Raw genomic sequence first — 25,800 nt, forward strand, 5'->3', positions numbered from 1 at the left:
TGATTCAGACGCCTGTAGAAGTAAGTCGCTGAAATAATCCTCTTCTTTGACAGTCAATCCCCATCTATTACTCAATTTATGAGTAATTTACAAAATGTGTGCCATTTTCAACTACATAGGATAAATCAATCCATGTAAACGTGATGCCAGCAGCAGTCCATAGTCACATGATACGGCAACTGAAGGTGTACTGTAGTGGTGCACTTGTCTGAAATCCACTGTACCACCTTGACCTGCTGTGTCCTATCATTAATGAAATCAAGGATTTGAAGCAGAGGCCGTAATTCTCTCATGTATGCGCGCGCACACACTGCTTTTCTCTTGACTTAGTCTTAATTAGTTATTTAAAGTAATGCAAAGAGTTTGTTTTATTAATTTATGTCATTACAATTGACCTTGGAATTTTTTGAATAAAGTCATTATTGAATTTCACATTTCTGATCATTTTTATTTTGTGTATTGCATTTAAGAAAATAAACTACATGTTTGGATTCTGAGCCTTATTAGTGACATATTTTATATGCATTTAATGTACAGTTGTACTACAGTAGCAATACAGTAGTAACATAACTTATCAGGAATCAAGGTAAAACACAAGTGCAGACTGTGTGAAGTAACAATGTTTATTGTAAACACAGGGTCAGGCAAACGACAGGTCAAGGCAGGCAGGGGTCAATAATCCAGAGCAGAGGCCACGGTACAGGACGACAGGCAGGCTCAGGGTCAGGTCAGGCAGAGGTGGAGCAAAGGTACAGGACGACAGGCAGGCTCAGGGTCAGGTCAGGCAGAGGTGGAGCAAAGGTACAGGACGGCAGGCAGGCGGGTACAGGGTCAGGACAGGCAAGGGTCAAAAACCAGGAGGAGAAGAAAAAGAGGGTCTGGGAAAAGTCAGGAACAACCGCTGGTGAGCTTGAACAAACAAGACAAACTGGCAACAGACAGAAAACACAGGTATAAGTACACGGGGGTTAATGGAGAAGATGGGCGACACCTGGAGGGGGGTGGAGACAAGCACAAGGACATGTGAAACAGATCAGGGTGTGACATAACTGTTTATTGCAGTTTGACTGCAATACTACAGCAATATAATAACTGCACTTTTTACTGCAGTAACAAAACTGCAGTAGAATGTTTTCCATCAAATATCAGTTTTATGGAAGTCAGTTCAGTTTTTGTTTTTACATCATGGTCTCATAATAACACAGTTTTTGTTCTTACATCATCGTCTCATAATAACGCAGTTTTTGTTCTTACATCATCGTCTCATAATAACGCAGTTTTTGTTCTTACATCATCGTCTCATAATAAGGCAGTTTTTGTTTTTACATCATCGTCTGCATGATGACGGTTGTTAAATTGGTCCTAGATTCAGCTGTTATTCAGCACAGACATAGTGTTTACACTAATATATAGACAGCAGGGTTAGAGTTGGGGTTATGTTTATGGTAAGGGTTGAAACAAGGTGTAGACATGAAGCTAGGGTTAAGGCTGAGCAATGGAGTGAACATGAAACTACGGTTGAGGTTAGGGTGCTAAGGTTGAGCCAGGGTGTCAACATAGGACAGAAGGAAAGTGTGGAGAGACATGGCAGATGACAGTGAGCAGGCCTCCTCTTGCTGAATTGTTGGTAATGAATTAGCTAACTTAATTCAATGCATTTACAGTCTTATTTGACTGGTTGTCATGTGTTGTCAATATATTCAAATAATTTACAGTCAAAGGTTAGCTCGTGGGAAATACTCATTTTATTGTCATTCATGTCCAGTATGAAGGGGGACAATTAAAACTTGCATCATGATTCCATCTAGTAGTGATTTTAAAGAACATGTGGTTTGTATTCAATTCAGCTTCATTTTATTCAATCTCAACTTCAAACAATAAACATTAAACAAACTGAATAATATGCCAATTGGACCAGCTGCAATTACCAAAGACTGAAAAATATAATTAACCTTCATAAACATTCAACCTGCATTCAAGTAATGAATCTTTAAAGCATCCAACGAGTAGTATTCAATATAAAGCAATGTGCCAAGTAAAGCCCCCCCAGCCTAACAATGCTGGGGCAATTGTGCGCCGCTCTATGGGACTCCTGATCACGGCCGGTTGTGATACAGCCTGGGATCGAACCCAGATCTGTAGTGATGCCTCTAGCACTGCGATGCAGAGCCTTAGTCTGCTGCGCCACTCGGGAGGCCCCTACCAGTAGTCTTAAGTATAGATTTATTTGGTTACAATATAGTTCTATCGCACAATCATGGCAAATCTAAGGGCCAGTTTACACAGATTATATGTGTCTATGAGTCTGGTCACTCTCTCATGTACTCTCCTCTTCCTCCTCCATCCCGAGCAGGCAGGTTCTTGCGATGGCACCCGTCACGGCATACGGGTCACAGTTGGCGGAGGGCCGGCGGTCTTCAAAGTATCCCTTCCCCTCCTGGGCCACCTGGCGTGGGATCCGGATGCTGGCCCCGCGGTTGGCCACACCAAAACAGAAGTCATGGATGCTGGAGGTTTCATGTAAGCCTGTGAGGCGTCTGATGTTGTCCTGGCCTCCGTGAGGGTCGTACACACATATGTGCTGGGAATGGCGCTTGCTCAGCTTCTCAATGGCCTGCTCAATATGTCTGTTAGAAGAGGGGAGAGTTTAGGTGTTGGACTAAATTTTGTAGTTACACAGCCTCACAGAACCTTACTTACAGTGCAATAATGTTTTTGCAGTCATACTCACTGCAGCCCCCCTTCTTCCCTCATCTCCTTTGTGCTAACGTTGGTATGGCAGCCCGCCCCGTTCCAGTTCCCCTTCATTGGTTTGGGGTCCAGAGTGGCTACAACTCCAAAATCCTCACACACACGGTGCAGCAGGAAACGTGCCATCCATAGGTGGTCTCCCATCTCTATCCCCTCACACAGACCCACCTGGAATTCAAACTGAGAGAGGGAGATAAAAGGAGAGTTAGGAAATATTATATAGCAATCTGTAGAACCTTCCGGAAAGACTTGTCATACAGCATTGTAGCAAAAGGTCAATGTTTACCTGAGATGGCATGACCTCAGCATTGGTGCCACAGATTTTGACTCCAGAATAGAGACATGCCTTGTAGTGACACTCCATAATGTCCCTTCCATAGGCGTTGTCTGCACCAACCCCACAGTAGTATGGACCTGAGAGAGAGAAATAGAAAAAGAGAGAGTTAGATGAGATCAAAATCAAAGGCCTATTCGATAACATTAGGACTTATATAGTAGGACTTCTAGAAATATAGAGATATATTTCATATATATAGTGCTTTTCCAATTGCTTAAGACCATTTACATTACGAAAGGACACATGGTAAAATATAGTAGGGTCAGTCACCTTGGGGTCCTGGGAATCCATTTTGGGGCCAGCCATAGGGGCGACCATCCATCCCCAGGAGAGTATACTCCTGCTCCATTCCAAACCAGGGGATATAGTGCTTCACTTCCTCCATCACTTTCTTACAACCTGACCGCAGGTTACTCTCTGTACAGGAGGGAAAAGGTGTATATTGCAGGGTTAGTTTGACTGATAGGAATATGAGACAGTCAAAGCAGTCAATTAGATAGACAGCAGCTTCGATCATAGACCAAAACCAGTTGGTCTCCGTGTCTGTCAACTGAAGTAAGAAAAGTATCTCTTGCTGTTTACAATTACCTGCAGGCAAGCGGTTGTACTTCAGGACCTCACACAAAACCAGTTTGTTGGATTCCAGTGTAAAAGGGTCCCTAAACATCGCCACTGGGATCAGGAACATGTCACTGTTCGATCCCTCGGCCTGGTAGGTGCTGGAGCCATCAAAGTTCCACTCTGGAATATCTGTCATTAGCAATACCAACATTAACATCATGGAATATAATGCAATGTCCTAGATATACAGTGCCCTGCAAAAGTATTCATCCCCCTTGGCGTTTTTCCTATTTTGTTGCATTACAACCTGTTATTTAAATAGTTTTTTATTTGGATTTCATGTAGTGGACATCGTCCAAATTGGTGGAGTGAAATGAAAAAGAAAAATATTTTGAAAAAAGTTTTTGGGGAAAAAAAAAATGGAAAAGGGGTGGGTGCATATGTATTCACCCCCTTTGCTATGAAGCCCCTAAATAAGTTCTGGTGCAACCAATTACCTTCAGAAGTCACATAATTAGTAAAATAAAGTCCACCTGTGTGCAATCTAAGTGTCACATGATCTCAGTATATATACACCTGTTCTGAAAGGCCCCAGAATCTGCAACACCACTAAGAAAGAGGGACCACCAATCAAACAGCATCATGAAGACCAAGGAGCTCTCCAAACAGGTCAGGGACAAAGTTGTGGAGAAGTACAGATCAGGGTAGGGTTATAAAAAAATATCAGAAACTTTGAACATCCCACAGAGCACCATTAAATCCATTATTAAAAAATTGAAAAAACATGGCTGGCACCACAAAAAACCTGCCAAAAGAGTGCCGCCCACCAAAACTTACAGACATGGCAAGGAGGGCATTAATCAGAGAAGCAACAAAGAGACCAAAGATAACCCTGGAGGAGCTGCAAAGCTCCACAGCGGAGATTGGAGTATCTGTCCATAGGACCACTTTAAGCCGTACACTCCACAGAGCTGGGCTTTATGGAAGAGTGTCCAGAAAAAAAGCCATTGCTAAAATAAAAAAATAAGCAAACACGTTTGGTGTTCGCCAAAAGGCATGTGGGAGACTCCCCAAACATATGGAAGAAGGTACTCTGGTCAGATGAGACTAAAATTGAGCTTTTCGGCTATCAAGGAAAATGCTCTTTCATCACCCCGAGAACACCATCCCCACAGTGAAGCATGGTGGTGGCAGCATCAGGCTGTGGGGATGTTTTTCAGAGGCAGAGACTGGGAAACTGGTCACAATTGAAGGAATGATGGATGGGGCTAAATATAGGGATATTCTTGAGGGAAAACGATTTCAGTCTACCAGAGATTTGAGACTAGGACGGATGTTCACCTTCCAGTAGGACAATGACCCTAAGCATTCTGCTAAAGCCACACTTGAGTGGTTTAAGGGGAAACATTTAAATGTCTTGGAATGGCCTTGTCAAAGCCCAGAAGTCAATCCAATTGTGAATCTGTGGTATGACGTAACGATTGCTGTACACCAGTGGAACCCATCCAACTTGAAGGAGCTGGAGCAGTTTTGCCTTGAATTCCAGGTTGTAAGGCAACAAAATAGGAAAAAGGCCAAGGGGGTGAATACTTTTGCATGCCACTGTACATATATGGTCACGGTGGGGACGACGTTGTCGATATTTGTAAGAAGGAATCAGGAGGATAGAGTTATGGTCAGATTTGCCAAATGGAGGGCGAGGGTGTGCTTGTACAGTGCCTTGCGAAAGTATTCGGCCCCCTTGAACTTTGCGACCTTTTGCCACATTTCAAGCTTCAAACATAAAGATATAAAACTGTATTTTTTTGTGAAGAATCAACAACAAGTGGGACACAATCATGAAGTGGAACGACATTTATTGGATATTTCAAACTTTTTTAACAAATCAAAAACTGAAAAATTGGGCGTGCAAAATTATTCAGCCCCTTTACTTTCAGTGCAGCAAACTCTCTCCAGAAGTTCAGTGAGGATCTCTGAATGATCCAATGTTGACCTAAATGACTAATGATGATAAATACAATCCACCTGTGTGTAATCAAGTCTCCGTATAAATGCACCTGCACTGTGATAGTCTCAGAGGTCCGTTAAAAGCGCAGAGAGCATCATGAAGAACAAGGAACACACCAGGCAGGTCCGAGATACTGTTGTGAAGAAGTTTAAAGCCGGATTTGGATACAAAATATTTCCCAAGCTTTAAACATCCCAAGGAGCACTGTGCAAGCGATAATATTGAAATGGAAGGAGTATCAGACCACTGCAAATCTACCAAGACCTGGCCGTCCCTCTAAACTTTCAGCTCATACAAGGAGAAGACTGATCAGAGATGCAGCCAAGAGGCCCATGATCACTCTGGATGAACTGCAGAGATCTACAGCTGAGGTGGGAGTCTCTGTCCATAGGACAACAATCAGTCGTATATTGCACAAATCTTGCCTTTATTGAAGAGTGGCAAGAAGAAAGCCATTTCTTAAAGATATCCATAAAATGTGCCGTTTAAAGTTTGCCACAAGCCACCTGGGAGACACACCAAACATGTGGAAGAAGGTGCTCTGGTCAGATGAAACCAAAATTGAACTTTTTGGCAACAATGCAAAACGTTATGTTTGGCGTAAAAGCAACACAGCTGAACCCACCATCCCCACTGTCAAACATGGTGGTGGCAGCATCATGGTTTGGGCCTGCTTTTCTTCAGCAGGGACAGGGAAGATGGTTAAAATTGATGGGAAGATGGATGGAGCCAAATACAGGACCATTCTGGAAGAAAACCTGATGGAGTCTGCAAAAGACCTGAGACTGGGACGGAGATTTGTCTTCCAACAAGACAATGATCCAAAACATAAAGCAAAATCTACAATGGAATGGTTAAAAAATAAACATATCCAGGTGTTAGAATGGCCAAGTCAAAGTCCAGACCTGAATCCAATCGAGAATCTGTGGAAAGAACTGAAAACTGCTGTTCACAAATGCTCTCCATCCAACCTCACTGAGCTCGAGCTGTTTTGCAAGGAGGAATGGGAAAAAAATTCAGTCTCTCGATGTGCAAAACTGATAGAGACATACCCCAAGCGACTTACAGCTGTAATCGCAGCAAAAGGTGGCGCTACAAAGTATTAACTTAAGGGGGCTGAATAATTTTGCACGCCCAATTTTTCAGTTTTTGATTTATTAAAAAAGTTTGAAATATCCAATAACTGTTGTTCCACTTCATGATTGTGTCCCACTTGTTGTTGATTCTTCACAAAAAAATACAGTTTTATATCTTTATGTTTGAAGCCTGAAATGTCGCAAAGTTCAACGGGGCCGAATACTTTCGCAAGGCACTGTATGTGTTTCTGTGCACAGGTGACATGCTGGTAAAAATGGGGTAAGACGGATTTCAGTTTCCCTGCATTCAAAAGGCACATCTGAGCTATCTTTGTTGAAGGTGCATGGTAACAATTGAATAGCATTGAATAACAGAAACCCGCACTGCTCTTGCTAGTATCACTGTTCTTTATTAAGCTTTACTCATAGGCCTGAAGGCCTGAGTCAGAGCTTTTGTGAGTGTTCAGTGCATCGAATGTGTTACCAAATATAACAATGTGCATTTCAGAAATATTCTAATAAACTATTGACATAAAACATATTAAACATGTCTGTAAAACCAAAATGAGGACATCAACCTATCAAGTACCTATCAAGTAAAAACGTCTGAGTAGGCTGAAGTGGTTTTAACTACAAGGCATTAGTTCATGTTCACATTTATGACATAACATTCATGGAAATTTCATCATTAAGACATTTTGGGAATAATGTCTAAGGGGTGTATTGCTCAGAGTATTATTTATATCCCCTCTGTCTGATATCTTGACTTTCTCTATACCATAAAATCTAAATGTAGAAATGTCATGTTTTTGGTCATTAAAATGTACTGCAACAGGATAATAATCCCTGTCGTTTCTCCTGATTTAATTTATGTTCACTAATTCGCTGTGAGAACGACAGGTTGTTCCTATTTAACACAACCCACATGGACATTTAATCATGTAGATAACATGGGTGGAGGAGCACGTAATAATGTAATTTATTTGGAACCGTTTTCCTGCATGTGGGTGGCAAAAATATTCACACATCATCATATTGTTGCACTGTGCTGCCTCTGCATTCATAGCTACCATTCAGAAGAGGGCGTAAAAGAGCCTGGCTCATTTTCTTTTGTGGCTGGCAGTTGGCATAGACCAACTTGTCACGTAAATTTCGACCTCTCCTAGATACAATAAGTGGTGAGTTCTTAAATTCAGCTGACAAAACTGGGTCCGAGGATTAATCATGCCAGTGTTTCTTGACAGCGTCGCCCACTTTGTGGTGTTCTTTGAGTGTTCTTTAGCTCTGGAGCAGCGGTCACCAACCGTTTCTGAGTCAAGATCACTTTGAGTCAAAATGTATGCCGAGATCTACCGCGCTGATTTTTTTTATTAACATGATTTAAAAAATGTAAGCCTATGCAACATTAACCAATTAAAAACAGTACTGTAGCAATGATGTTTGTGCAGTAAACTATAGGCCCAATACATTATCACGCATACTGGCTTTGCTTGAATTTACCATTGTTGTTCGGGACATTTGAGGTAGGCTATATGATCACACCGGCAATTGAACCATTGTTGTATTACTTGTGAGGCACAGCTGAGTGAGCATACATTTAAATAATTTGCTTTTTATTTTACTGGGCTGATGGTGTCTGCATCTGATCGTCAGTCTCAGATGCAGACACTGATAAAAACAAAAAGGGACACCGTCTTCCAGTTGATGGCGAAATTTGAGTCTCACCGGATTATTTCTGCCTCGTGCAAAAATTCATGTTGTTACTCCTATGAACAGAGAAAGTGAAAGCCGGTAATAATAACAACAACGCAAACCTATATATACACATTCCTACTCATTCATTACTGCTGCAATGCTTGTTGTAGTGCTGAGTGGAAATAGGAAGAACACGCATTTTATGGTTTATAAAAGTGTTGAATACAAAGTGTTGACAGTGCTGAGTAAGAATTTAAACATTAACTCACTCATAAAAACAACAGCTCTTTGCTGTATTCGTTGACAGTCTCCCTCTAGTCATTGTTTAAAACGATTTGAAATCTCACAGTATACATTTTGCCGTAGCTTTCTTTTATGCCTGCTACATTACTGCAGACTCGGTCATTTGAGTAATCTGACTGGCCAGCGGTGTGGTAGTGCACTTGATTTCCTCTCCAGGCCCACCGGAAGCAAGAGTTTGTACCTTCAGACACATGAAATGGCAACAGTGCCTACCCGGCGCGCAGGGCAGCTGAATTGGCTGCACCTACCATCAACAGCCCGAGACGAATAAAAAAAAAGGAACACAAGGCTTTATCGTTGTTTTTTACAGACATTTTTGGCGATCGACTAGTTGTGAGCTAGAGCTGCCATCCCCTCGTGTGGGGAATGCTGATGTGCAGACTCGACATCTAATGTGAGATAAATACAGTCTTCTGTTAATCCCGTTATTGGTGAGATCTTGTTTGTAAAGTCTGTAGCTGATGGCAATGTTTGCACTATTCCTGCGACCACTGGGCTGCTTGGATAATTGCCTTGTTGTGTTTTATGTAATTCAAGCTAAATGTACAGGCATGTATGGCACATATGCAGCAACGGTAGTCATATTCAGGCTGTGAGATAAGGTTGTTTAATGTGGCATGCTCCAGATTTGAGTTAATATCCCTTTAGAGCAACAGTGTGGGATCAGTTCTATAGAAACGTTAATTGCTGAATTGAATCTCTTCTCTGTATTTTTCATAGTCTAAAACGACCGCAGCACCCCCCCCCCCCCCCAAATCAAAGTTTATTTGTCACGTGCCCGAATACAACAGGTGTAGACTTTGCAGTGAAATGCTTACTTACAGGCTCTAACCAATAGTGCAAAAAAGGTATTAGGTGAACAATAGGTAAGTAAAGAAATAAAACAGTAAAAAGACAGGCTATAAAAAGTAGCGAGGCTACATACAGACACCGGTTAGTCAGGCTGATTGGGGTAGTATGTACATGTAGGTATGGTAAATGTGACTATGCATATGTGATGAACAAAGAGTAGCAGTAGTGTAAAAGAGGGGTTGGCGGGTGGTGGGTGGCGGGACACAATGCAGATAGCCCGGTTAGGCAATGTGCGGGAGCACTGGTTGGTCGGCCCAATTGAGGTAGTATGTACATGAATGTATAGTTAAAGTGACTATGCGTATATGATAAACAGATAGTAGCAGCAGCAAAGATGAGTCTTTCATTAGTTCATTGAATGCCTGTTCTTCTGTCCTAGTGAGGTTCTTCTGAATATGGTTTGTTTTTCTCGTATATACGGATATGGCTTCTTGTTCGACTAACCTACAATAGGTATTAATCGAGGAGTTGTTAACCATAGGACATAATTTACCTTTGGGCTTAAAATGAGTAATGGTTCTTTGTTGTCAGTTTCTCTGCATTAAAATCACTGGCAGTGCTGCCTCTGGATGTGCATTTCTAGTTTGCTTATGGCCCGATACAGCTTGTTGAGTGTGCTCTTAGTGCCAGCATTGGTTTGTAGTGGTTAGACAGCTATGAAAAATATAGATGAAAACTCTTGGTAAATAGTATTGTCTGCAGCTTATCATGAGGTATTCTAACTCAGGCGAGCAAAACCTCAAGACGTCTTTAACATTAGAGATTGCGCATTAGCTGTTGTTAACAAAGACACACAACCCCCATTTATTAACCTTACCCGCAGCTGCCGGTCGGTCTTGACGATGCTTAGAAAAAACCAGCTAGATGTATATTATCCAATTTCTTGTCAGCCATGACTTCGAGAAACATAGTATATTACAGTTCTTCAGGTCCCGTTGATAGACCAGACCACAGTGAAGCACAAAACACTTGGCCCATCTCACAGAAATTTACATTGTGGCATGCGAAAGTATTCACCCCCTTGGCATTTTTCCTATTTTGTTGCCTTACAACCTGGAATTAAAATGGATTTTTTGGGGGGTTTGTTTCATTTGATTTACACAACATGCCTACCACTTTGAAAATGCAAAATATTTTTTATTGTGAAACAAGCAAGAAATAAGACAAAAAGTCAATACTTTGAAGAGGCACTTTTTCAGCAATTATAGCTGCAAGCCTCTTGGGGTATGTCTCTATAAGCTTGGCACAACTAGCCACTGGGATTTTTGCCCATTCTTAAAGGCAAAATTGCTCCAGCTCCTTCAAGTTGGATGGGTTCCACTGGTGTACAGCAATCTTTAAGTCATACCACAGATTCTCAATTGGATTGAGTTCTGGGTGTTGACTAGGCCATTCCAAGACATTTAAATGTTTCCCCTTAAACCACTCGAGTGTTGCTTTAGCAGTATGCTTAGGGTAATTGTCCTGCTAGAAGGTGAACATCCATCCCAATCTCAAATCTCTGTAAGACTGAAACAGGTTTCCATCAAGAATTTCCCTGTATTTAGCGCCATCCATCATTCCTTCAATTCTGACCAGTTTCCCAGTCCCTGCTGATGAAAAACGTCACCACAGCATGATGCGGTCACCACCATGCTTCACTGTGGGGATTATGTTCTCGGGGTGATGAGAGATGTTGGTTTTTCTACAGACATAGTGTTTTCCTTGATGGCCGAAAAGCTCAATTTTAGTCTCATCTGACCAGAGTACCTGTTCGATGTGTTTGGGGAGTCTCCCACATGCCTTTTGGTGAACACCAAACGTGTTTATTTTTTTCTTTAAGTAATGGCTTTTTTTCTGGACACTCTTCTGTAAAGCCCAGCTTTGTGGAGTGTACGGCTTAAAGTGGTCCTATGGACAGATACTCCAATCTCCGCTGTGGAGCTTTGCAGCTCCTCCAGGATTATGTTTGGTCTCTTTGTTGCTTCTCTGATTAATGCCCTCCTTGCCTGGTCCATGAGTTTTGGTGGGTGGCCCTCTCTTGGCAGGTTTGTTGTGGTGCAAGTTCTTTCCCTTTTTTAATAATGGATTTAATGGTGCTCCGTGGGATGTTCAAAGTTTCTGATATTTTTTCATAACTGTTAGTTGAGAATTATCTGTTAATTGAATGATTAGAATATTCCGCCCTGAAACATATAATTGTATGGAATTGATTAGAATGTATAAAATCATAATCAATAAATGTGTAGTTCTCGCCAGAATTAGGGTAAAACAATATGTCTTTATGGTATTTTAAACACAGACTGTCTGAGCTTGGTGCCGACCTGACTAGAGGTTTGGGAGAGTACAGGGAGTACGTCTCAAGGACAAGGTCACTGATCTCTGTCGGCTGGGTAGAGAGACAGACAGTGTGTGCGTAGCAGGACATTGTGTGCGTCTGTTTGTGTGTATGTGTGTGCGTCTTTGTGTGTATGTGTGCATGAGAAGTCAGTATAAAATGAATTGTTTTGTATTCTTGACTTTAGAATGTTCCCGTGAATAAACCTTTTTGTCTGTTTCATTCGACCAGGATCATACACATTCTGGTTTGCAGACTGAGAGTAATATAATTAAATTGGGTTATGTACCTGGAGAACATAATTCTCTTATCAATTGGTCCTTCGAGCCGGATCTCAATACCTGCCTCTGTCGTCCCAAGGAACTGCTGAAAACCATGCACGGGCGGATCCAGGATCCGTAAGACAAAGACCTGACCTCTGAATTGAGGGTTTATTTCAGGCCAGTGGTGAACTGGTACACGACAGAGTTGGTGACGAGATCCAACCTACATTGCTTTTCCCAGTCTTCAAGACAAGGTCAGTAATCTTTATTCGCGAATTTGGGGGAATGATTTAAGATATCACCAAGCGTCACTTTTGTGTACGTCGATAGTGAACTAATTGTGCAGGTCCGCAATGACCTGAGGTACATGTGCACTACCATGAAATAAAACTAGCTTAATAGATCTGGTCACCTTTGTGACGGCCTGCAAGGTTTGTTAAAGCCGGATTTGAATAGGTGTTGTGAGATAGGACGGGGATTTTGTACAAATAGGATAACTTAAATGGTTAATTAATGTAGTATTAGCCATAGATCCAATTCAAAAGACATACCTAAATAAAGTCCTCATGAAAACTGGTTGATATACAGCGAGGATATTAACTGGGTTTTGTCTTTGTGAAATAGACGGTAATTCTATGCGAACAGGATAACCCAACCAATTAAAAAAACAATACTGAAATATATTCTAGAAATTGCAGGGAAGCCTAATATAGCGGACTAATATAACTTTAAAAGTACTTCTCCACAACTTTGTCCCTGACCTGTTTGGAGAGCTCCTTGGTCTTCATGGTGTCGCTTGCTTGGTGGTGCCCCTTGCTTGGTGGTGTTGCAGACTCTGGGGCCTTTCAGAACAGGTGTATATATACTGATATCACGTGACAGAACATGTGACACTTATTTTGCACACAGGTGGACTTTAACTAATTATGTGACTTCTGAAGGTAATTGGTTGCACCAGATCTTATTTAGGGGCTTCATAGCAAAAGGGGTGAATACATATGCACGCACAACTTTTCCGTTTTCCTTTTTTTGTCATTTTTTGAAACAAGTTATTTTTGTCATTTCACTTCACCAATTTGGACGATTTTCTGTATGTCAATTACATGAAATCTAAATCAAAATCAGTTTAAATAACAGGTTGTAATGCAACATAATAGGAAAAACGGCAATGGAGATTAATACTTTTGCAAGGCACCGTACATATCCCAACCAGAAGCCATCGATATCTGCACTGAGCTAACGGCTAGAGCTGGACATTAATCTTGAAGCTTTGAGGCAAGCAACTCTGAACCATGCATGAGAGCACCAGCAGTTCCGGACGACTGTGTAATCTCACTCTCCGTAACCGATGTGAGTAATGCCCCAGTTTACATTGTGACGTATTTCGTTACACCATAAGTCATCTTCACAGAGTCTTGTCCCACTACTGAATGGACAGTGTAGTGTTTGTATTGCAAGATGGAGAAGAACCTGCCTCGTCAGAGATCACATTTATTTTCGGAGATTGCAAAATATGACCTTTTCATTCAAGACAGGATAAATATATTGTCTCAGGTGATAATAAAACATGTTTTGTTAAGCAACTTTTTCCTCATCTTGTTTCTCTAACTTTATAGCATGTCAAGCTAGCTTGCAGCTGAAAGCTATGCAAGGTTGAAGATACCATTGTAGCTAGCGACCTCTACCTAATAATTATCATAAAAAACAAATGTCATTACCATCACAATAAACTTAAACGGTAGGCAACATTCATATAATATAGTTGGCTTAACAGACAGGAGGAATGGGTAGTTGCTAGCTATTCCATAAAGCCATCACTGAAAACCTAATATTTTCATCTACTTCTGTTTGCTAACTTCGTGTTCTTTGATGGACTCTGGCTGAACGGAATACGACGCAAAGTTTGAAGAAAGTCAAAGTATGCAGCCTCCAACCGCAAGGAGGGGAGTTGCTTTTTCACTCCATTGTGGTCGTCCCCATTGAAATGCATGATATCTGGCGCAACATGCTTATTTGTAATGTGAATGAGGTTTGAGATCTTTAAACAGGTTAACATTCACAAGGACGTGCCAGACGGATTACCAGGACGCGTACTCAGCGCATGCGCTGACCAGCTGGCAAGTGTCTTCACTGACATTTTCAACCTCTCCCTGACCCAGTCTGCAACACCTGCATGTTTCAAGAAGACCACCATAGTCCCTATGGCCAAGAACGATAAGGTAACCTGTCTAAATGACTATTGCCCTGTATCACTCACATCTGTAGCCATGAAATGCTTTGAAAGGCTGGCCATGGCTGACATCAACAGCATCATCCCAGAAACCCTGGACCCACTCCAATTTGCATACCATCCCAACAGAGCCACAGATGCAGAAATCTCTATTGCACTCCACACTGCCCTCTCCCACCAGGACAAGAGGAACACCTATGTGAGAATGATGTTCAATGACTATAGCTCAGCGTTCAACACCATTGCGACCTCCAAGCTCATCACTAGGCTCAGGACCCTGGGACTGTACACCTTCCTCTACAACTGGATTTTGGACTTCCTGATGGGCCACCCCAAGTGGTGAGGGGCAACAACACAGGCACCACGCTGACACTCAACACAGGGGCCCCTCAGGGGTGCGTGCTTAGTCCCCTCCTGTACTCCCTGTTCCCCCATGACTGCCTGGTAGCGCATGACTACAACACCATCATTAAGTTTGCTGATGACACAACAGTGGTTGGCCTAATCACCAACGATGAGGAGACAGCCTATAGAGAGGAGGTCAGTGACCTGGCATTGTGGTACCAGGACAACAACCTCTCCTTCAACGTGATGAAGACAAAGGAACTGATCGTGGACTACAAGCAACGAAGGGCCGAGTATGCCCCCATCCACATCGACAGGGCTGTAGTGGAGGGGGTCATGAGCTTCAAGTTCCTCGGTGTCCACATCACTAAGGAATTATGATTGTCCACACACACCAACACAGTTGTGAAGAACGCACAACAAAGCCTCTTCCCCCTCAAGAGGCTGAAAAGATTTGGCATGGGCCTTCAGATCCTCAAATAGTTCTACAGCTGTATCATTGAGTGCATCTTGAATGGCTGCATCACCGCTTGGTATAGCAATTGCTTGGCATGTGACCTCAAGGTGCTACAGAGGGTAGTGTGTAAAGGCCCAATACATCACAGGGGCCAAGCTCACTGCCATCCAGGACCTATACTATATATACAAAAGTATGTGGACACGCCTTCAAATGAGTGGATTCGGCTATTTCAGCCACACCCTTTGCTGACAGGTGTATAGAATTGAGCACACAGCCATGCAATCTACAAAGACAAACATTGGCAGTAGAATGGCCTTACTGAAGAGCTCATTGATTTTCAATGGTGTATCTTTATAGGATGCCACCTTTCCAACAAGTCATTTTGTGAAATTTCTGCCCTGCTAGAGCTTCCCCGGTCAACTGTAAGTGCTCTTATTGTTAAGTGGAAACGTCACACAAACTCACAGAACGGGACGGCTGAGTGCTGAAGCACATAACACGTAAAAATTGCCTGTTCTCGTTTGCAACACTCACTACCGAGTTCCAAACTGCCTCTGGAAGCAACGTCATCAGAAGAACTGTTTGTTGGGATCTTCATGAAATGGGTTTCCATGTCCGAGCAGCCACACAGAAGCCTAAGATCACCATGCGCAATTGGACTCTGGAGCAGTGGAAACCCATTCTCTGGAGTGATGAATCACGCTTCACCATCTGGCAGTCCAACGGACAAATCTGGGTTTGGCGGCTGCAGGAGAACGCTACCTGCCTGAATGCATTCTGCCAACTGTAAAGTTTGGTGGAGGACGAATAATGGTCTGGGGCTGTTTATCATGGTTTGGGCTAGTTCCAGTGAAGGGAAATCTTAACGCTACAGCATACAATGATATTCTAGAGGGGAAGGTCATTTCCTGTTTCAGCATAACAATGCCCCCGTGCACAGAGGTCCATACAGAAATAGTTTGCTGAGATTGGTGTGGAAGAACTTGACTGGCCTGCACAGAGCCTTGACCCGAACACCTTTGGGGTGAATTGGAACGCTGACTAGGAGGTTGGCCTACTTGCCCAACATCAGGGCCTGACCTAACTAATGCTCTCATGGCTGAATGGAAGCAAGTCCCTGCAGCAATGTTCCAACATCTAGTGGAAAACCTTCCCAGAAGAGTGGAGACTGTTATAGCAGTAAAAGGGGAACCAACTCCATATTAATGCCAATGATTTTGGAATGAGATGTGCGACGAGCAGGTGTCCATTTACTTTTGGCCATGTACTGTATATACCAGGCTGTGTCAGAGGAAGGCCTTAAAAATGGTCAATGGCTTCCTGGACTATCTGCATTGACGCTTTTTGCAATCTTTTGACTAGTCCCATACTGTACGCTGTTGCTACTGTTTATCTTCTATCCTGTTGCCTATTAACTTTATTCCTACCTATATATACATTGCCAGCAGCATACCACCCCACATCCCACTACTGGCATTCTTCTAAAGCTAAGCAGGGTTGGTCCTGGATGGGAGTCCGGATGCTACTGGAAGTGGTGTTGGAGGGCCAGTAGGAGGCCCCCTTTCCTCTGGTCTAAAAAAATATCCCAAATCCCCAGGGCAGTGATTGGGGACATTGCCCTGTGTAGGGTGCTGTCTTTCAGATCGGACGTTAAACAGGTGTCCAGACTCTCTGTGGTCACTAAAGATCCCATGGCACTTATTGTAAGAGTAGGGGTGTTAAACCTGGTGTCCTGGCTAATTTCCAATCTGGCCTTCATACCATCACAGTCATCCAATCATCCCCAGCTTACAATTGGCTCATTCCTCCTCTTCCCTGTAACTATTCCCCAGGTTGTTGCTGTAAATGAGAATGTCTTCTCAGTCAATTTACCTGGTAAAATAAGGGATAAATGAATAAAAATATCTAACTCAATTACCTTGTACCCCTGCACATTGACTTGGTACTTACCCTATTTATATAGCCAAGTTATCTATACTCATTGTGTATTTATTCCTCTTGTTATTATTTTGACAAATACATTTGATTCAATGTGTTACCCTCTATTCCCTGTGGCTCTCTGTACAGGGTACGAGTCTTGTTCCTCAGCCCCTCCCCGGAGCCATCGATCCAGATGTAGGTGACCTGACACAGGTCCCCCTGTGGAAGGGACATGTAGTGCTGATGGATGGCCTTGTTTAGACGAGAGCTGACTGACACAGATGCCATGGCTAAGTGTAGAGTCTGAGGGGGTCAAAAAAACAGTGAAACAGACACTCAGAACACATGCTGTATAGTGACACATAGTTCAACAGGTAATTCCTCATAGTTTTTCATCAGCTGGTGTCATCAGGAAGTGTTGAACAAGATCATGATTTGTTTTGCTGTTCATGTACCATTCCATTCACTTGTCCTCATGAACACATTTCTATTTTACAAAATGTATTTTCATTCCAATCCTTTAGTCTGACAGATGCTTTGATCCACCCAAAGCCTGGTGGATTTCTGATACTTTCAGGGGGGGGGGGGGGGGGGGGGATCAGTAGCAAAATCAAACAAGGAAAGCCTAAATGCAATCTGAAGTCATCTGAATGCCATGATGGACAGACATACCAGTACAGTACAAAAGGTAAAGGCATAAAACATTTAAATGTTTTATTAGAACAATAATGTTTTGTCAAATCATTTGGGAGCACACAACCGTATTTGTGGGTTTATTTTTCTTGCATTGAACTATTGGCTCTACCTGACACCTGGTAAGTTTCACTGGATGTGCACACATTCAGACCTGGTTAGAAGATAGTTGTATTTTGTTTATTTGAAAATAGCAACTTTTTAAATGCTAGAGGTAGTCGAATATAGTTTATATAGAATTTAAACTAAAAGGCAATTATTTTATTTGATATTCAAATACAGGTCTCAGAAAAACAAATAACATTTTTAAGTATTTTGAATACCTGTCAGAAAACTAAATAATATTTGAAGGTATGTGAATATATGCACATTATTTGAAAATAAACAAATATTTATGTGATGGCTGCCAAATATTTGATGAAGAACCAAAAACTACAACAGTTTGTTGAATTAGTCTAAATATATATGATCAAAAGCACATGGTTTGGAGGGCTCGTAGATATGAATCTTAATATAGCCTATAGCTGTCACGTGTGCTCCCTCTCCGGCCTCTAGGTCACCAGGCTGCTCGTTATCGCACACACCTGTCACCATCGTTATGCGCATCAGCGCATTATGACACTCTCCTGGACTCCATCACCCCCTTGATTACCTGCCCTATATCAACTCAGCAAAGAAAGAAACATCCCTTTTTCAGGACTGTCTTTCAAAGATAATCCGTAAAAATCCAATTAACTTCACAGATCTTCATTGTAAAGTGTTTAAACGCTGTTTCTCATGCTTGTTCAATGAACCATAAACAATTCATGAACATAGACCTGTGGAACGGTCATTAAGACACTAACAGCTTACAGACGGTAGGTAATTAAGGTCACAGTTATGAAAACTTAGAACACTAAAGAGGCCTTTTTACGGACTCTAAAAAACACCAAAAGAAAGATGCCCAGGGTCCCTGCTCATCTGCATGAATGTGCCTTAGGCATGCTGCAAGAAGGCATGAGGACTCCAGATGTGGTCAGGGCAATAAATTGCATTGTCCGTACTGTGAGACACCTAAGACAGTGCTACAGGGAGACAGGACTGACAGCTGATTGTCCTCGCAGTGGCAGACCACGTGTAACAACACCTGCACAGGATCGGTACATCTGAACATCACACCTGCAGGACAGGTATAGGATGGCAATAACAACTGCCCGAGTTACACCAGGAACACACAATGCCTCCATCAGTGCTTAGACTGTACACAATAGGCTGAGAGAGGCTGGACTGAGGGCTTGTAGGCCTGTTGTAAGGCAGGTCTTCACCAGACATCACCGGCAACAACGTCGCCTATGGGCACAAACCCACCATCGCTGGACCAGACAGGACTGGCAAAAAGTGCTCTTCACTGACAAGTCGCGGTTTTGTCTCACCAGGGGTGATGGTCAGATTCGCGTTTATCGTCGAAGGAATGAGCGCTACACCGAGGCCTGTACTCTCGAGCGGGATCGATTTGGAGGTGGAGGGTCCAGCATCATCGGACTGGGCTTGTTGTCATTGCAGGCAATCTCAACGTTACCCTTCCTGCAGGCTCATCCTGACATGACCCTCCAGCATGACAATGCCACCAGCCATACTGCTCGTTCTGTGCGTGATTTTCTGCAAGACAGGAATGTCAGTGTTCTGCCATGGCCAGCAAAGAGCCCGGATCTCAATCCCATTGAGTACGTCTGGGACCTGTCAGAACGGAGGATGAGGGCTAGGGCCATTCCCCCCAGAAATGTCCAGGAACTTGCAGGTGCCTTGGTGGAAGAGTAGGGTAACGTCTCACAGCAAGAACTGGAAAATCTGGTGCAGTCCATGAGGAGGAGATGCACTGCAGTACTTAATGCAGCTGGTGGCTACATCAGATACTGATTGTTACTTTTTGATTTTGACCCTCCCTTTGTTCAGGGACACATTATTCCATTTCTGTTAGTCACATGTCTGTGGAACTTGTTCAGTTTGTCTCAGTTGTTGAATCTTGTTATGTTCATACAAATATTTCTGAATGTTAAGTTTGCTAAAGAAAAAAAAACGCAGTTGACAATGAGAGGACGTTTCTTTTTTTGCTGAGTTTGTCACTCCCTTTGGTTCCTTCCCCAGACGTCATTGTTTCTGTTTCTTCTCTGTGCGTTGTTCATGTTTCTTGTTTTGTATTGTTTTTATTTATTATTAAGTGATTCACTCCCTGAACTTGATACCCGATTCCCAATGCATACATTACAGAGTGACGCCTCACCAAAGGGAAGCATCAGGGAGCGTTTTTTTGTTTTTGATTTGGAGGTGTCAGAACCGGAGCTACCTGGGAGGTCTCAGCCAGTTTGTCGGATTCCCATGCCTCGGCGGGTTCGAGGGGTTCCCCTGCCTCAGCGGGATCGATTGGCTCCCATGCCTCAGCAGGGTGAACAGGTTCCCGTGCCTCGACGTAGGCAACCAGGGAGGTCTCATCAGGCTCTCACACCTCAGCCGGTTCATCAGGTTTCTGCGCCCTAGCAGAGACGACTGGTCCGCACCTGATCCTTGGGATCGTCCTTGTTGTTGGTGTCCTGCGGCTGGAGGCGAACGCCCCGGGGAGGGGGTACTGTCACGTATGCTCGCCGGCCTCTAGGTCGCCATGCTCCCGCGCCTCAGCTGGATCGACAGGTGCCTGCGCCTTAGCAGAGGTGACCGGTCTGCTCCTGATCCCCGGGATCGTCATCCTGGTCAGCATCCTGCGGCTGGTGCCGCGCATCTGGGAGGGGGTACTATCACGTGTGCTCCCTCTCCGGGCTCTAGGTCACCAGGCTGCTCGTTATGGCACACACCTGTTATCATCGTTACGTGCATCAGCGCATTATGACACTCACCTGGACTCCATCACCTCCTTAATTACCTGCCCTATATGTGCCACTCCCTTTGGTTCCTTCCCCAGGCGTCATTGTTTCTGTTTCTTGAACATCAAGTTCTTATGGAGTTATTTCACACGTGGAATAAGGAACAGTCACTATTCCTCTTGTGTACAGTAGTTAAACTCTCAGCTCATTCCTATGTATTTAAAATACAATTACTAAAGTATTATGTGACATGCTACTACAATGTTGCTCCACAAGTAGTTACAGTTTTATTACACAGGCACAAGAACAGTTTCATGTTAAGTGTTACTGAGAATGCTAACAGTAACAAAAGATGGCTATTAAGTGTTGAAAGGAAATTTAATATCCCAAAACCTCCTTCAAGTATAGCCACGGTAGGTGGAAAATCATGTTTGTATTCTGAGTAAACTATCCCGTTAAGATGGGGGCTGTCTGCTCTGTTTGAAACAGATGGACAAAGTTTTTTATAAGCATTGCTGTTTGCAATGTTTGTTTACTTCTACTTCACTACATTCATAAAGAAAATAATGTACATTTCACTCCATACATTTTCTCTGACACCTAAAAGTATTTTTTGAAGGCTTAGCAGGACAGGAAAATCCCTGGTCATCCCTACTGCCTCTGATCTGGCAGTCTCACTAAACACAAATGCTTCATTCACCTAATTTCAGTTTATGTGGCAAAACAAGCAGTGAATTGAATCATTGTACCATTTTAACCGCTGTGAAATATATATATATAGATATATTTTTTCTCTTTTTTCTCCCCAATTTCATGGTGTCCAATTGTTGTAGTAGCTACTATCTTGTCTCATTGCTACAACTCCCGTACGGGCTCGAGAGAGAAGAAGGCTGAATGTCATGCGTCCTCCGATACACAACCCAACCAGCCGTACTGCTTCTTAACACTGCGCGCATCCAACCCGGAAGCCAGCCGCACCAATGTGTCGGAGGCTACACCGTGCACCTGGCAACCTTGGCTAGCGCGCACTGCGCCCGGCCCGCCACAGGAGTCGCTGGTGCGCGATGAGACAAGGAGATCCCTACCGACCAATCCCTCCCTAACCTGGACGACGCTAGGCCAATTGTGCGTCGCCCCACAGACCTCCCTGTCACGGCCGGTTACGACAGAGCCTGGGCGCGAACCCAGGGACTCTGATGGCATAGCTGGCGCTGCAGTACAGCGCCCTTAACCTCTGCGCCACCCGGGAGGCCTGTGAAATATATTTTCAATAACCAAAAATATTGTACATTCAGCTGTTTGAAGCTGTACAAAACCGAACGTAAAAGATGCAAAAACAAAACTCCAGAACTTGGGGATTGTGAAGAGACCTTTGCTGGCATGTCTTGTGGGGTAATGAATGGGTGTCCCAAGCTGTGTGCTAGTAGTTTATGCAGACACCTCGGTGCATTAAGCATGTCTTACAAAAACAAGTAATGATGAAGTCAATCTCTCCTCCACTTTGAGCCATGAGCGACTTACATGCATATCATTAATGTTAGCCAATTGTAATTTTCAGAGGTCCCTCTATGTGGCATGTGGTCAACATGACTCAACAGTAGTCCAGGTGCGACGAAACTAGAGCCTGTAGGACCTGCCTTGTTGATAGTGTTGTTAAAAAGGCAGAACAGTGCTTTATTATGGACAGACTTCTCCCCAATTTAGCTACTGTTGTATCAACATGTTTTGACCATGACAGTTTACAATCCAGGGTGACTCACAAGCAGTTTAGTTATTTATTACAGGATTTAGTTGAGGTTTTAGGTTTAGTGAATGATTTGTCCCAAATACAATTGCTTTTAGTTTTTGAAATATTTAGGACTAATTTATTCCTTGCCACCAATTGTGAAACTAACTGCAGTATGTCGTAGGAGTTTCACTTTCTATGACATCATCTGTACTTCCAAAGTTATTATAGAGAAACATCTTTACTTACTGTTTTATGGGTGAAGTAAGGAGAATTGATTATACTGAAGCAGTGCTCTGGTCTCTCTTCCTCTCTTTTCCTCTCAGCCTTAGATCATCCAAGTCGACTGAGACAGTTAAACCGGTTTAGGGTTTTTCACAGGTTATGTAAATGAGCTTGTTGTGACGTAGTCTCATCACTGACATCTGACCTATCAATCAACCAGTTTACCTTCTTTGAAGCTCAGTGTCTTTCCTAGAAATAATGACATGTTGTTAAACTTGTCTCTAAAAAGGTTTCTTTAATCTACATCAGGCTTTGACTAGTTTATTTAACCATGATTCAATTTTGTAAGCCTTGTAATGTAAATATAGTGTCTTGTGATCAGTGGTGGAAAAAGTACTAAATTGTCATACTTGAGTAAAAGTAAAGATACCATAAAATGACTCTAGTGAAAGTCACTTTGTAAAATACTAGTTGAGTAAAAGTCTAAAAGTATTTGGTTTTAAATATACGTAAGTATCAAAAGTAAATGGAATTGCTAAAATGTACTTAAGTATCGAAAGTAAAAGTAAAAATATAAATTATTTAAAATGTCTTATATTAAGCAAAACAGCACAATTTTCTTGTTTTTTTTAATTGACGGTTAGCCAGGGGCACACTCCAACACTCAGACATCATTTACAAACAAAGCATTTATGTTTAGTGAGTTCTCCAGATCAGAGGCAGTAGGGATGACCAGGGATGTTATCTTGATAAGTGTGTGAATTGGACAATTTTCCTGTCAAAATGTAACGAGTACTTTTGGGTGTCAGGGAAAATGTACGGAGTAAAAAGTACATTATTTTCTTTAGGAATGTAGTGAAGTAAAAGTTGCCATCACTGCTTGTGATGTAAATATACTGTTCAGTGTCACAATATGTGCAAAAAAGGGCTTAAAACATGCATAAGCACTGACCCACTCAAATTCCACAATGTGTTTCTATGTGCAAACACTATCATACACTTCTTAAATTCAGTTTCAATTCTTGAGATTATACATTATTAATCACTAAATGAACATGAAAACCCCGTATAAAACATACAACCAGATTTAGACAAACATTGACATTGGACCAGTACAACTGAGGCAGCCAAAATCTTCCCTCCCACGAGAAATAAACATGAGCACCCACCTGTGCCATCATAGGCAGGCCATCTGCTGAGAGAGGACTACGGCTGTTTGTTGATCCAGGCCTTGTATGCAGCTCAGTGCACAGGAGCACACAATTACACAACACGGGCCAGTAGGGAGAAGGATGGCTCCTTGTTAAACGTACCTACCTTCCACTAGGCTGGCTTTTCTAATACGGACGCAGTCTTCTAATGACACTGACTACTGTTCTGACATTGGGGGCTGGCCAAAGGACAGAAGGGGTGGGTATTTCGGAGTCTGTTTCCATGCTGATGAGGCACAATGCCCAAAGCACATGTATGCTGACAGAGTCAACAACTACTGAAGGGAGAGATCAGGTGTCTCTTGTGTATAATCAGATAATATTCCAGGCATAATGAGATTGGGAGAGACACTATGTAAGCCTAAACTGCAGGAATCATCTTTTGAAAGGTAAGTATGAAGCCACTGAATTCAAACATCTTATTTTATAAGAAAAATATGCAGAATAAATGCAATGTGTTTCACACAAAGAAATGCTGTTTTGCAAGCCATTTCACTGATTCCGCCCCAGTCATTACCATGAGCCCACAAACCTGGTGTGGTTCATTGTGCTTGTTTTTTCAGTTATATTTGATTAAAGCCACATACACAGTAGACACACATGGTGGTCTTTACTGTACATTAGTGTGAACATGGCCAAAACATGGCCATGACAAACGTTTCTTCATTTTCTCTGAGACATAGGAGGTTAGTGGCACCTAATTGGGGAGAATCAGATCAAATCAAAGTTTATTTGTCACATGCGCCGAATACAACAGGTGTAGGTAGACCTTACAGTGAAATGCTTACTTACAGGCTCTAACCAATGGTGCGGGAAAAAAAGGTGTGTGTTTGTGTGTGTGTAGGTAAGTAAAGAAATAAAACAACAGTAAAAAGACATTTGAAAAAAGAGTAACAGGGCTATATACAGACACCTGTTAGTCAGGCTTATTGAGGTAGTATGTACATGTCGGTATCGTTGAAGTGACTATGCATATATGATGAAAATAGAGAATAGCAGAAGCATAAAAAGAGGGGTTGGTGGGTGATGGGACACAATACAGATAGCCCGGTTAGCCAATGTGCGGGAGCACTGGTTGGTCGGGCCATTTAGGGACTATGTACATGAATGTATTGTTAAAGTGTATGTATGCATATAAGATAAACAGAGTGTAGCAGCTGCGTAAAAGAGGGGTGGGGGGGGGGGGGGAACACAATGCAAATAGTCTGGGTAACCATCTGGTTACCTGTTCAGGAGTCTTATAACTTGGGGGTAAAAACTGGCTTGGGGGTAAAAACTGGCTCATGGTAATGACTGGAGTGGAATAGGTGGAATGGTATCAAATACATTCCATTAACTCTGTTCCGGCCATTATTATAAGCCATTTTCCCCTCAGCTGCCACCTGTGCTCAGAGCAAAATAATGAAGTGTATAAACAAAAAGGACACTTAAAATTCCTGGATGCATCTGAAAGACTCTATAGCATTATTTTTGAGGTGTGGTCTGAAAAACAGATACTATAAACACAAAATAACATGATCAAATCTGACTAACAAAATCTAGATGAACAGATACGTAAATACACAAACAGTGGAAAATAAAGTAATATTCAGCCTTTCCACACTTTCACAGACATTTCCTCATGCTGTACTGTTGTCCCAGCCTGGTCTCATTGACTAGACGTAACATGGTATATGTGACAAAATGGCGCCGACAGAGAGGGCTGCCTCGCTTCTAGTCCTTAGGAAACTTTGTAGTATTTTTTTATTTTTTTTATGTTTTTTTTCTTACATTGTTAGCCCAGAAAATCGTAAGTGTTATTACATACAGCCGGGAAGAACTATTAGATATCAGAGCGGCGTCAATTTACCAGCACTACGACCAGGAATACGACTTTCCCAAGTGGATCCTTTGTCCGAACGACTGTACCCAGGACATTTGAGCTGATTCCAGAGGCTGACCCAAAACCACGCCACTAGAGAAGAGGTAGACGGAGCGGTCTTCAGGTCAGACT

General features: G+C 42.6%; 1 protein-coding gene across 5 annotated transcripts; it reads right to left on the reverse strand.

The window, feature by feature from the left end:
- Window positions 1-1,727: 1,727 nt before the first annotated feature.
- Window positions 1,728-23,975, reverse strand: LOC110523634 (glutamine synthetase). Of its 5 annotated transcripts, none has more exons than XM_036977301.2 (7): window positions 23,766-23,975; window positions 17,238-17,421; window positions 3,677-3,838; window positions 3,359-3,505; window positions 3,038-3,165; window positions 2,732-2,931; window positions 1,728-2,627 (listed from the first exon to the last, which is right to left on the reverse strand). In XM_036977301.2, exons 1-7 carry the CDS (start codon window positions 23,775-23,777, stop codon window positions 2,318-2,320), a joined length of 1,143 nt encoding a protein of 380 aa, XP_036833196.1. In that variant the 5' UTR covers window positions 23,778-23,975; the 3' UTR covers window positions 1,728-2,317. The 5 variants fall into 5 exon arrangements, with proteins under 5 accessions (XP_036833196.1, XP_090090667.1, XP_036833197.1 ...); XM_090234541.1 differs by having other exon boundaries at window positions 2,701-2,931; window positions 23,766-23,954; XM_036977302.2 differs by lacking the exon at window positions 23,766-23,975 and adding an exon at window positions 22,621-22,728.
- Window positions 23,976-25,800: the final 1,825 nt, after the last annotated feature.

The sequence above is a fragment of the Oncorhynchus mykiss genome, chromosome 5, assembly GCF_057628025.1.
Source record: "Oncorhynchus mykiss isolate SJ-2025 chromosome 5, ASM5762802v1, whole genome shotgun sequence".
In the NCBI taxonomy this organism is placed as follows: Eukaryota; Metazoa; Chordata; class Actinopteri; order Salmoniformes; family Salmonidae; genus Oncorhynchus; species Oncorhynchus mykiss.

Coding starts and splice junctions, on each gene's coding strand:
- LOC110523634 (XM_036977301.2), bottom strand. Junction 3,166..3,358: donor TGGATTCCCAGGACCCCAAG/GTGACTGACCCT, acceptor TCTCTCTCTCAG/GTCCATACTACTGTGGGGTT. Junction 2,932..3,037: donor CTGAGGTCATGCCATCTCAG/GTAAACATTGAC, acceptor TCCCTCTCTCAG/TTTGAATTCCAGGTGGGTCT.